Source organism: Astyanax mexicanus, chromosome 22 (genome assembly GCF_023375975.1).
Source record: "Astyanax mexicanus isolate ESR-SI-001 chromosome 22, AstMex3_surface, whole genome shotgun sequence".
Lineage (NCBI taxonomy): Eukaryota > Metazoa > Chordata > Actinopteri > Characiformes > Acestrorhamphidae > Astyanax > Astyanax mexicanus.
Window position 1 is genome coordinate 1,763,439 of NC_064429.1, and position 13,920 is coordinate 1,777,358.

Below are 13,920 nucleotides of genomic sequence, written 5' to 3' on the forward strand. Positions count from 1 at the left end.
ACATGTAATGTTTTCACGTAAAGTTGTACGTGAATACAAAGCTAAGGATGTCCTCTTGTCGATTCTGTGGTTTTTATTGGTCCACAAACCACTATTTTTCTTGAGTGATCGTCTTTTGAACCAATAACGTGAGCAATGGATCAATCCAATCCAATCAAATCAGGTCATAGCCTTTCTCCAGGGTCACAAAGGTGATTGACACCTATTTCAACCAATAGTCCACCCTTAGACGAAAACACTGGTACGTAATTTGCCCTGATTGGTCTCCTAATGGCTGGGGGTGGGGCATGCCTAACAGCTGTCACCAAAATGCCTCTGCTAAACAAAGGTGCGCCCACAGCGTGCATACGTGTGATTTTGTGTGTCATTTCATCAAAAAAATATTAATATTACTCTGACATAGACATTAATTTATTTTATCACAAACAAACAAAAATATAGCCGCAAGCGGCAATCATCGGGTTCAAGCACCAACCTGCACAATGGTGCCTACTGGAGCATTGAATGGTGATGTGTAAGAAGGTCTAATATGATTGGAGATGCCCTGTCACATTTAGAAATTATCAAGTTTTTCACCTGTTATTGATGTTGAGCAGAGGCCTTTCAACCTGATCAGTGCTTAAATTAACATGTAAATCTAGTGAAGTTTGTAGGATATTCATTAAGTGAGTTAGAACTAGTCAAAAGGTGTCTACATGTTATTGGTATTGATCAGGTGGCTTCAACCAGAATGTTCACAAAGTGGTATTCAGATTGACCTTTGAACCTTTGCAGAACAAGCTGAAATGTTTGACCAAACAGGTTTAAATTAACACAAAGGAGTGAATGTTCTGATATGACATGTAATTACGAAGTTATTATAAATCTAGTTCTGAATTAAATGGCGCTTCATCAAGCACCAACTAGCACAATGGTGCCTACTAGAGCATAGGATGGTGATGTGTAAGAAGGTCTAACACAATTGGAGACATTCTGTCACATTTAAAATGATCAAAAGTCTTTCACCTGTTATTAATGTTGAGAAGAGGCACAAAGGAGTGAATGTTCTGATATGACATGTAATGTCAAGTTATTCTTAATCTAGTTCTGTATTAAATGGCGCTTCATCAGAGTGATATTGTACAGAGGTCTTTAACATTGTGAGATTACAGCAAACACTGCAGAGTTACAGCAATTTAGGTTAGAAATTCCAAGGACGCACAGATTGCTTGATGCCTGGAGAGTATTGTATGTGAAATTTTCACAAATGTTTTTAATGAACATTTACCTAGAGACTCTACAGTGTGCAGCAAGACTGAAATGGAGGTGATAGGCCAAATATCCAGAGAGTAGTTTCAATATAGCTATTTTCAAACAATTAGCAATTATGAATGAACAAGGCACTTTTTAAACATAGTTGTATTGAGAAATTTGTCAGAGCCACTGTACTAAATATGGCAAAAACAATTAGATGTCAAAATAGTACAGCATGATTGACATATACTCGTTTTTTTGGAACAGCGCCCCCCAGTGGGCGGATTGTTTCAGCACTTTGCAGGTCACTACAGTGTCTCCACCTGAACATAACTGCCAAATATCATCCAGATTGGGCAACATTCAGCCTGCCAAAATGTCTGCTGAATGCTGATTGGCTGATGGTGTTCAGCCATGTTGATTGATTAAGTTGCCCTTTGAACATCCTTTAGAGGCTGTATGATAGATTCTGCATGCAAAGTTTCAACTTGCTAGGTTGCACGGTTGCTGAGAAACAGTGCTCCAAATTTACCTCTTGAAGTGAATGGGGCATATATCCGGAAGGACTAATTTGCATATGGCGGCCATATTGTTTACATATTTCAACTTTTTCTTAATGAATATTGAAGCGCATGCTCTCACGAGTGTTTTGATACCAAACATGCCAGGATTGGTCAAAATTCCTAGGACTAGGTTGCAAAAGTAGGTTTTGCATATTATGCAAATTAGCAAAAAATCTATATAGACGGAAGTGCATGGTCCAAATTGGAAAGTTGTTGGTATTGACCCAAGGAATCCATCAAAAAAGAATTTTGAATGTAGGTCTTATGGTTTTTGAGTTATTGAGAAAATTGTGAAAAATGAATTTCCTTGTTTATAGCGCCACCACTTGACCAATCGGTGCCATTTTTGTTGTCCACCGAGATGCACTGATCCTACATCTACCTACTAAGTTTCATTTCTCTATGACTTATGGTTTAGGCTGCACAACTGTTTTTTCAGGAGAAAAAGAATAATAATAACAATAAGAAGAAGAAGAAAAATCTTAGCAAAAACAATAGGGTTCTACGCACCTTCGGTGCTTGAACTCTAAATTTTACAAACTGTTGTTGTATAGTGACAGATTTACTTGTGTATCTTGAGAGGTTTTGAACACTTTGGAGACGCCTGGTGGACACCTAATATAATGCAGTGGAAATCTTTAATGCATTGTGCTATAAATTACCAATTTTGTAATTTGTTTGTCAAGACCCTACTGAATCAGGAAATGTAGAGAATGATTGACTATACATCACCAACATCCATACACACATTGTTAACTCTATATAACAGGCGCTTTTTTTATTTTTATTTTTTTACATTTTCTTCTGCATTTGATGTTCTCAAATGGAACCTAAAGAATGAAAATTAAAGTGTTGAAGTGAATGATTGTTTACTTTTTATGATTACACTGCAATTGACATTTAATAATAAAACATTCAAATTATATTTGGTTTGCATTTGGGAGTTCTTAGAAAAGGAACAGATTGTAAAAATCGTATTGAACCGAATCGTATCGTATCGTGACATAATTTGAGGTATCGTACATTATCGTATCGCTGAATAAAGTAATCATATCATATCATAATGAATCTTGTGATTTTCACCCCTAGATAATCCACCTGCAGAAAGTGGCAAACCTGCAAATTAATAGCTTACAGTTGTTGTTGCATTGTTTGGTTTTTAATGGTTTTTAATGATTTTTTCATCAATGTATAGAAGTGTTTCATAAAATAGTTTGATGAAATGGTTTCATAAGTATTTTTATAGGGTGATTGAAAAGGCTGTTTTATTTGATTCTCTATTTGTTAACTGGAAAGAAAAATAAAAGGATAATATGCAATATGTGGTTGCTACATTCATTCAGGCTTAAAAAAACGACAATATTGTAAGTAATCCAAAGTAATCAGATTACGTTACTCACTTGAAGTAATGTAACTGATTACGTTATAAATTACATTTTGAGTGATGTAATCAGTAATCTGTAAGGGATTACATTTTAAAAGTAACCTTCCCAACACTGTCCACTGCCTTTGGTGCCTGCTGCTTTAGAACAGCTCAGGGGAGCCCGTTATTTCACTAAATTGGACCTTTGCAGTGCATATAATCTGATCAGAATTAAAGAAGGAGATGAATGGAAGACTGCTTTTTCAACTAACTCTGGCCATTATGAATACCTTGTGATGAGCTATGGATTGGTAAATGCTCCCTCCGTCTTCCAGTCATTCATCAATGAAGTTCTGAGGGACATGCTGGGTAAATATGTCACTGCATTTTTAGATGATATTCTTATCTATTCTGCATCTCTTTCTGAACACGTTCAACAGGTGAGGCAAGTCCTGCAAAGACTCCTACAGAACAGATTGTACGTCAAAGCAGAGAAATGCCAGTTCCACCAGACCCACATCTCATTCCTGTTCAATCTGATCAATCGTGAGGGGGTCCACATGGATGAAAAGAAAGTGGATGCTGTAACTGGATGGAAGAAACCAGTGAGTAGAAAAGATCTGCAACGTTTCCTTGGCTTTGCCAACTTCTACAGGAGGTTCATCCGAAACTTTAGTCTGGTGGCAGCTCCACTCACTACTTTGCTTAGAGGGGGACACAAGAAGTTAGTGTGGAATCTGGCAGCTGAGCAGGCATTCCAGAAGCTTAAGACACTTTTTACATCAGCCCCTATGCTGAAGCATCCCAACCCTTCTCTGCCCTTCATCGTGGAGGTGGATGCATCTGACTCTGGGGTAGGGGCGGTCCTGTCACAACGTCAAGGTAATCCTGCTAAACTATTCCCATGTGCATATTTTTCTAAAAAAAACTGTCTCCCATAGAATGCAACTATGATGTAGGCAACCGTGAATTACTGGCTATTAAATTAGCCTTGGAAGAATGGCAACACTGGCTGGAGGGAGCGCATCACCCATTCTCCTATTAGGCCCCAAAGCTGCTAGAAATAAATGATCAGACTTAATGCTAAATCTGGCTGACTTCTCAGTCACACCTGGTTCAGCAGCTAAAAACCTTGGAGTTATCATAGATTCAGATCTAGCATTTGATAAACACATATCTAATGTTACTAGAACAGCTTTTCTACACCTCCGTAACATCGCCAAGCTAAGAAATGCCCTATCACTGCATGACGCAGAAAAATTAGTACATGCCTTTATTACCTCAAGGCTAGATTATTGTAATGCGCTACTGTCTGGATGTTCCGGCAGTAACTTAAATAAACTTCAGCTAGTTCAAAATGCTGCAGCCAGGGTCCTTACTAAAACTAGAAAATTTGACCATATTAGTCCAGTCCTGTCAGCACTGCACTGGATTCCAGTAAAATTCCACATAGACTATAAAATTCTCCTGTTAACGTATAAAGCCCTACACAGGCTCGCTCCTGAGTATTTACGAGACCTCATCTCCTATTATGAACCACCGCGATTACTTAGATCTCAGGGTGCTGGTTTCTTAGTAGTTCCTAAAATTCAGAGGAGCTCTGCAGGAGGAAGAGCTTTCTCTTATAAAGCTCCTCAACTCTGGAATAATCTCCCCCGATATGTTCGAGACTCAGACACAGTCTCAATCTTTAAGTCTAGACTGAAAACTTACTTGTTTAGTTTAGCTTTTGGTAATTAATGTTTTTTCCCTTTAGATAAGGCTGCAGATTCAGGGGTTCATGGACAGAGGGAATTGTGGTAAACTGAGATGCTGGTGCTGTCATTCTCCCACTGCACACGGTCACTCAGGTTTGTGGACGGTGGAGTGGGTGGATGCCAGTGTTTCAGGGAGCCTCCATGTCTATGTTACCTTCTGGCTCTCTGCCTTTAGTTAGGCTGTTTTATTCAGTTCTGCCGGAGTCATTAGCCACACTCTGATAATGTTTTAATATTCTCAGTTTTGCATAAATCCAGTCAAAACTAATTCCATCTCTCTGCCTTCCTCCGAGTTACTGACTGCCCACCTGTCTGACCCGATACCGATGTTGGACCCTCAGGCTCTCGCGTCTCCTGTCCGGCCAGACTGATGGAAGTTTCTGAAGTCAGCTCTTCTCCATCAACCACCACAGATCAGCTGCTCATCGTCCATCTCACTCTCCACTACTGATTACATCCAAGCCATTAGTGGCGCTATTACACTCCTGAATACATAAAACCTATATGGATGTATAAAAGACTTTTTAAATTTTAATTTAAAAGCCGTTTGACCAGTGGTAGGATGGTCCCCCCTCAAATGTGAGTCTTGGTCCTCCCAAGGTTTCTCGAACTAAGTCTCCCAGATCACTACCAGCAGGTAAATTAGAGCCTCTACCCATACCTCTCACACCCTGGTCCCATCTGTCCATAGACTTCCTCACAGACTTACCTCCATCACAGACATTCACCACCATTCTTGTAGTTATAGACAGGTTTTCTAAAGCCTGTAAATTGGTGCCTTTCACCACTATACCCACTGCATTCCAGACTGCAGAGGCTTTGTTCACTCACGTTTTCAGAAATTTTGGGATACCTGAGGACATTGTATCTGATCGGGGACCTCAGTTCACTTCTTCAGTTTGGAAGGCATTTATGGATAAGTTGGGGATAACTGTCAGTCACACGTCAGGCCATCACCCTGAAGCTAATGGACAAGTGGAAAGGCTCAATCAGGAAATAGGTCGCCTGCTGCGTCATTACTGTCATGACCAACAGGGGGAGTGGTCACGCTTTCTGCCGTGGGCTGAATACTCTCAGAACTCTCTACGTAGCTCATCTACAGGTTTAACTCCTTTCCAGTGTGTTCTAGGTTACCAACCACTAGGTTCTAGGTTCCCTTGGAATGCAGAGAGGACAGACGCTCCTGCTGTTGATGACTGGTTCACACACAGTGAAAGGGCTTGGGAACAGACACACGCACGTCTGGGTTTGGCTGTCAGACGACAAAAAGCACAGGCGGATCGACGTAGAGGTGAAACCCCTTTATTTAACCCGGGTGACAGAGTTTGGCTTTCCACAAGAGACCTCAAGTTGCGCCTGCCCTGTCGTAAACTCAGTCCACGGTTTGTTGGCCCCTTCAAAATACTGCAAAGAATTAACAATGTGACTTATAAATTGCTTTTGCCCCGTAACTACAGAGTCTCACCCAGTTTTCATGTGTCTCTCCTCAGGCCGGTTATTCCTGGTCCACTGGATGATGCCTCCATTCTCTCATCACCACCTCCTGCTCTGGACATCGATGGCAGTCCTGCCTACAAAGTCACCACCATTGTGGATTCACGTCGGAGACGGGGGCACATCCAATATCTAGTGGACTGGGAGGGGTACGGTCCCGAGGAGAGGAGCTGGGTGTCTACATCGGACATACTGGATCCATCTCTCATTACGGATTTCCACTCCCGCAGGCCGGAACGTCCTGCACCCAGACCTCGGGGCCGACCCCCCGGCCGGACTCTTGGCGCTCCTGGAGTAGCGCGTAGGGGAGGGGGTTATGTCACACCTGCCCGCACTGCACCTTTTTTTTTTTTTTAAACTTTATTTTTATTTTTGTTTATGAGTAGAACAACAAAACAAACTGAGGCCATGGGGAGACAGCAGCAGGGGCACAGAATACCATACATCTCTAGATACACCATTAGTTACACACCGGGCAGGGGAAGTGCATTGGGGGGGAGAGAAAAGAGGAAAAAAAGTAAAATACATCAATAATTAAATATTGCACACATGCTGTTCATTCTTCATTTGTGGATAGATGGGATGCATATTTAGTCCACTTATACCAGTACCTCATTCCTTTTTCTTTCTGTAATCTTAAAGAAAATGTCATCATTTCCATTCGGTATAGGTAATTAACAGTCTCTATAAAGAGGTCCATGTTGGGGGGGCTTCTTTTCAGCCAGCACTTTGTAATTGCCTTTTTCCCAGCTGCCAAGAGTACCTTTAGCAAATAAGCATCACATTTATTTACAGATTTCGGTTTAATACCAAGGTACAACACAATGAAGGAGGAGTCAAGTGCCAAATCTAAAATTTCTGAGATTATCTTTCTTACCCCTTCCCAAAAAGGCTTAATATAAGGGCACAGCCAAAATATATGGGCGTGGTCTGCTGGCCCCAATCCACACCCTCTCCAGCATTCATAAACAGATCTCATCTGTTTGGACTTTTGTTTAGGTGTGATAAAAAAACGTATCTGATTCTTCCAGCAGAAGTCCCTCCAGATAAGGGAATTAGTAGAGCTGGACTGGGTCTTCCAAGCATTTATCCATGTCTTCTCTGTTAAGGGTACACCTAGTTCTTTCTCCCATCGTTGTTTTATATATTCAGTTGAGTTATTATTTAGAGATCTTATGGCTGAATATAATCTTCCTATAAGGCTTTTATTACTTCCAGAGTCATATGCTGTTATGAATATTTGAATAAACAGTGAAGGTTCTTCTAAATTTGAAAGTTTTATTACTTTGTCAAAGTAGTGCCGCAGCTGTAAATACCTATAAAAGTCCTTTTTTTCTAGTCCAAAGACCTGACAAAGAGACTGAAAAGTATCCAGTTCCCAATTTTTTACGATTTTACACAGAGCAGTTATACCAGAATGAGCCCAGTGTCTATATCTATGGTCCAGAGATCCTGGGACAAAGTCTGGGTCATAAGCTGGCCAGCTAAGTAATTTTGCTTCTCTCTGGAGTTGGAAGCCCCTAATTATCTCCATCCAAACAGTGAGTGAGAGTTTAATCCAGGGGCTTTTAACCTTGCTATTTCACTATCTTTATAATTGCAGCCCAGTATAGATTGTAAGGGGGTGTCCTGTAAGGACAGCTCAATGTCCTTCCACCTTGCTTCATACGCTGGATTGCACCAGTACACAATAGGTCTTAATTGAGCTGATAAGTAGTCATTCCTAAGACAGGGTAAGCTCACGTCACCTTTCTCTCTTGGAAGTTGTAGGGTTGAATATTTCACACGTGGCCTTTTGTTATTCCAAAGAAATCTAGACAGTTGCTTGTCCCATTCCCTAAACTGCCCGTGTGGGACCTCCACTGGAAGTGATAAGAACAAATATAACACTCTAGGTAGAATATTCATTTTAATTGTCTGCACTCTATTACTAAAATCCAAAGGCAACTGACTCCACCTTTTAATATCCTCATTAAGGTTCTTAGTTATACAGTTATAGTTAATCTTGTATAGTAAGGATAAATCTTTTGTTATATATATTCCCAGGTACTTGATGTATGGGGAGGACCACTTGAGGTTGTAGGTTTGAATGAGTTCTGGTGAAGGAGTGTAGTGAAATGCCAATGTCTGGGTTTTGTAAATGTTAAGAACATACCCAGAATGACTCCCATACATGGACAAAATGTTCATCAACCGAGGTATACCTAGTTCTGGATTTGAAAGGGAAATCAATACATCATCTGCATATAAACACACTCTGTACTCTCTGCCCATGATAGATATACCTTCTAGGCTTGAATCCTGCCTAATAGCTTGAGCCAGGGGTTCAATGAACAGATTGAATAAGGTAGGACTTGCAGGGCAGCCTTGTCTGCATCCACGTTGTAAATCAATGTAATCCGATAAACTCCCATTCACTTTAATCCTTGCCAAAGGAGAAGAATAAAGCGTGCGTATACAATTTATGAAGTCTTCACAAAAAACAAACTTGTTCATAACTTGAAAAAGAAATTCCCATCCCACAGAATCAAAAGCTTTTTCAGCATCTAAGCTGAGTATAACAGAACTTATTTTGTTTTCGTTGATATGATTTACTATATGAAGAGCCCTCCTTATGTTGTCTTGGGTTTGTCTGTTCTTTATGAAACCTGTCTGATCTTCATCAATCAAAAGAGGCATCACCTCCTCCATCCTTTTGGTTAATATAGATGCATACAGTTTGTAATCTGTATTAAGCACACTAATTGGTCTATATCCTTTACATTCCATCTTACTTTTGCTGTCTTTCGGGATAACAGATATAAAAGCTTCTCTCCAGGATGGAGGCAATGCCCCCTCCTTCAGAACATAATTAAAACAGGGCTCAAGTAAAGGAAGGAGCTGTTCTCTAAAGGTCTTATACCATTCTGGCGGAAACCCATCCGTGCCAGGCGATTTACTAGAATTAAGATTGGAAATTGCCTTGTCAATTTCCTCACTTGTTATTGGCGAAGTCAATTTATCATATTTAACCGCTTCATCAATGCGGTTTTGGCTATAATTTTTCCCCTTAAGACTGCTTTAGATGCATCCCACAGAATAGATGGACTTACCTCTCCATTGGCATTATCCTTTAAATATGTTTTTAAATCTGCCACAATTTCTGTTTTAAATAAGGCATCATTCAACATTCCAGTATTTAATCTCCACAATGTTTTCTTGGGAGTGCCATCTAGATGAAGTGTTAGGTATAAACAAGAATGGTCTGAAAGATCCATTGGACCTATTGTACAGTCCTTTAGACGGTGCATATCTCGGCTGTACATGAAGATATAATCTATTCTTGAGTGAACCGCATGTCCAAATCAGATTTATGTAGTTCCCTCCAAATATCAATTAAACCCAGATCTTGCAATATTTTATTCAATCTTTTTTCAGTAGGACTCTTTTTGCGTTTCTGATTTGTTGTATCTAGTTTAGGATTTAAAAGCATATTAAAATCCCCTGCACAGATCAAAGTACCATATGTTTCAGATGCTATCAAATTAAATATTTTCCTGAAAAATGCCATGTCACTCCCCGGGGGAGCATATACGTTAAGTAATGTAACATCGTTATGGTCGAGTTTACCTTTAACCAAAACAAATCTGCCTTCTTTATCCCTTATCTCAGATATAAGTTCAAAACTGATGGAGTTTGAGATTAATATTGCTACCCCTCTTTTTTTACCCTTTTTATGTGATGAAAAAAAAGTGTTTCTGAATCCCAACTTTTTTAATTTTCCATGTTCATCATTGGACAGATGGGTCTCCTGCCAGAAAGCTATGTTCACCTTTTCCCTTTTAACCTTAGCTATCATTTTACTTCTTTTAATCGGGTTATTGAGCCCATTTACATTCACAGACAATACTTTATAATACTGGTGCATATATTGTAAATGTTGACATCATATGCTGCAGCACTCCAAAACAAGACCTCAAGAAATGAAAAACAACTGAACTATAATACAGATTATCCTCACTCTGGGCTTCCAAAACAAAAGATGCCATAAAGGTTCTAAACGTGAGGGGGAACAGGCCATCTACTGGGGTCCCCCATAAGGACATCCTTAGGGAAAGGGGAGAAAAGAAGTGGTGACGCGGTGTCTATAAACCTGCATCACAGCCCTTATAATGTCACTCAGTAAACTTAAGGAAGGTGTGTGAAAATCGAGTCCAGCTGTTCACAAATACCCAGTTTTACAGTGTCTTTATGGAGATTACTCATCCATTTCGGTGGACGCCGGCTCTGACCTCCGAAATCCCTGCAACTTCTCCCGCGCGTTCGTCTGGGGGTCCACTTTACTCCTGCTTCGGTGCGTGACAACTCCCCCGGTAATATTCCAGGGTAGGAGTTTGGTGAGGGTTTCCTCAGTAATACCGCTGGCTTTGCTTGTTACCATAGAATCCAGATGAAACCCCCGCCTCCGTAGTTCCTCCGCAGCATGTGAAGCGCTTTGAAAAGTGACGGGACCCGTGTCAAAATGGACCCGCAGCTTAGACAGTGGAGACTGGAAGCATATCCCTTCATCCTTCAGCATTCTTTTAATCGGCGCATATTCCTTTCTCTTTTTCTGCACTTCTTCTGCGTAGTCATGGTCGAAGAACACACGTTTGCCTTTTACGTAAATTGCCTTTTTCCACACAGCCTGGAGAATTCTTTCTTTTACTGAGAACCGCAAGAAGCGAACCGCAAGAAGCGAACCACAATTGAGCGCGGCGGAGCTCCGTTCGGCGGCTGAGGAGCGAGGGAGCGGTGAGCTCTCTCCGTGTTCAGCCCCGCGCAGTCGCCCAGCTCCGTTTTGATCAAACCTTCCACAAACGCGACCATGGAGGAGCCCTCAGCTTTCTCCGGGACTCCATACAGCCTGATGTTGTTTCTCCTGGATCGTCCCTCCAGGTCAGTGATTTTAGCTTGCAGATCCCGCTGATTAACTAGTAACTGTGTGAGCGCCTCTTTAACGCCAATGTCCCAGGCTTTTGTATCCGCCATGCTTTCTTCCACCTCGCCCAGGCGCCTCTACGCGTCATCAATTCGGTTAGAAGTGTCCTGAATCTTTTGGTGAATTTCGGCTGAAAGGTCGTTTAATTGTTTTTTAATGTCCGCGGTGAAACTTTCGCGGAATTCAGCGAGTTCTTTCTTCAGCTCTAGTGTTGCTGCAGCCGTAACTTCACTCACCACTTGGCGAATTGAGCTTAGTGTTGCTGGTTCTTCATCAGCGGCGGCGCCATCTTTTGCTCCAAAAGCAGTGTTTGGGTTTTTCTTCTCCATTTCTTGCTCAGATTTGGCTTGTGGTTTTATCCTTCCCTTTTTGGATTTGTCCCCTTTCATCGCATGCCTAGATAGGTCAAATATGTACGAAGTAGCATTCGAGTTTGGGGAATTTAGAGAGGCTGATGCAGGAGCTAACTTACTGTGCGGCCATACCCGACGCAGCGCCAACCGGAAGCCCCCGCACTGCACCTTTAAGATCCACCTCTCCTGAGTATTGAGGCTGACTCCTCCCCTCCCACACACCTGTGGGAGATTACACATCTACAGGACTATATATACTAGACTCATGCACTGCCAAGTTGCGAGATATTGCCACATTGTGTCTTATCGAGCGTTATTGTTGTTACTGTTTTCCTGTTTTTTTGATCTATTGCTTATCCTTGACTACGATTTTTGCCTAGCGTGTATTTTCTGTTTTTTTGGACTGTTTTTTGACTTCGATTTTTGCCTTCTGATTTGGATTAATAAACCTGTCTGTGTTTGCATCCAAACTCCCTGGTTGGTTTCTTACAACACCAGTATAATTAATGCAGTTACAAAAAAGAATGCATTTTCCTTAATAAATATCTACAAAGCACCAGGGCCCTTTTTAGAATTTTTAAAAGAATTTAGTGATTTTGTCACAGATTTAGCAGTAAGTAGTGATAAAGTGATTATAGTGGAGACTTTAACATTCCTTTCAAAAAATTGGATGATCCATTAAAAAAGGCATTCACATCGATTTTAGATTCAGTTGTTATTGTTCAAAATATAACAGGACCTACTCATTACTGTAATCATACTCTGGATTTAGTTTTGACCCTGGGTGTGAGCATAGATAACCTGAATATTCGTTCTCAAACCTCCGCAATTTCAGATCATTTAAATTACGTCTCAGTCATAATATACGTACATCCCACTAGCTACTCTATGAAACGTTCAATAACGCCTTTTACAGCCCAACAATTTACCGATAAGCTTCCTGATTCATCAACTCTAATGTACTCTCCTATAGACCCAGTAGAACTAGACAAACTAACTGAAGGTTTAGAAAATACCTTTCACTCTACCTCAGATGTTGTAGCACCCCTTAAACACAAAATAGAGACAGAAAAAGCTCGCACCGTGGTACAATGATCAAACTCGTACCTTAAAGCAGTTAGTACCAAATTTAGAGCGTAAATATCGATCAACTAAACTGGAAGTGTTTCACTCTGCGTGGAAAGACAGTCTTCTAAAATATAGAAAAGAACTAATTAAAGCCCGCTCAGCATATCTGACCTCACAGATCGAGATAAATAAAAATAATCCTAGAGTTCTCTTTAGTGTTATTTCCAAACTGACTAAAAACCAGGCAGGTACTAAACCTCAGATTCCAGCCATTTACACCAGCAACGATTTTATGGTCTTCTTCGATAGTAAAATTGAAAACTTTCAGGATAAAATTAAACAGATAAATATTACATCCTCTCTGTCATCTGGTCTGGCTGATCTAGAACAAAACCCTGTTACTGAAGTTAGGTTGGAAGTCTTTAACCCACTTCCACAGCTAGAAGTAGAGAAAATTATCTCCTCTTCAAACAGCACAACCTGCACACTTGATGCTGTTCCCACAAAATTACTAAAACAGGTACTGCCAGATATAATTAAACCTCTGTTAATGATAGTAAACTCATCACTCGCCCTGGGCCATGTACCCAAAGCCTTCAGCTGTAATTAAACCTCTGATCAAGAAACCAATCTTGATCCTAGTGTACTGTCTAACTATAGACCTATTTCAAACTTACCCTTTATTTCTAAGATTTTAGAAAAAGCTATAGCCCAACAACTTTGCTCTTACCTGCAAAGAAACCAGATCTATGAAAAATTTCAATCTGGATTTAGGCCTCATCACAGCACTGAGACAGCTTTAGTTAGAATAACAAACGATCTACTTACAGCTGCCGACCAAGGCTTTGTTTCCCTACTGGTACTTCTCGATCTGAGCGCAGCCTTTGATACAATAGATCATACTATCCTTTTAGAAAGACTAGAGAACATGGTCGGTGTAACCGGAACTGCCTTAGCATGGTTTAAATCGTACTTAACCGATCGCTACCAGTTTGTGAGGTTAAATGATATGTCTTCCAGTTATACCAAGGTAAGATATGGAATTCCACAAGGCTCTATATTAGGACCGTTATTATTTACATTATATATGCTCAAACTGGGCAAAGTTAAGTTAATTTTAAGTTAAGTT

General features: G+C 40.5%; 2 protein-coding genes across 12 annotated transcripts in view; one reads left to right on the forward strand and one right to left on the reverse strand.

Annotated features, from left to right (window-relative positions):
- Window positions 1-13,920, reverse strand: part of LOC103031784 (membrane-associated phosphatidylinositol transfer protein 2) — a 99,399-nt gene that overhangs the window by 32,302 nt on the left and 53,177 nt on the right. The window lies entirely within an intron of this gene.
- LOC125787072 (uncharacterized) lies at window positions 5,540-6,767 on the forward strand. The gene is made up of 2 exons (XM_049470866.1): window positions 5,540-6,298; window positions 6,407-6,767. Exons 1-2 carry the CDS (start codon window positions 5,829-5,831, stop codon window positions 6,765-6,767), a joined length of 831 nt encoding a protein of 276 aa, XP_049326823.1. The 5' UTR covers window positions 5,540-5,828.

Excerpts from the sequence above, each read along its gene's own strand:
- LOC125787072 (XM_049470866.1), top strand. The coding sequence starts at position 5,829 with ATGGATAAGTTGGGGATAACTGTCAGTCACACGTCAGGCCATCACCCT. Across the intron at positions 6,299-6,406 it reads TGTCGTAAACTCAGTCCACG|GCCGGTTATTCCTGGTCCAC; the intron begins GTTTGTTGGCCC and ends GTCTCTCCTCAG.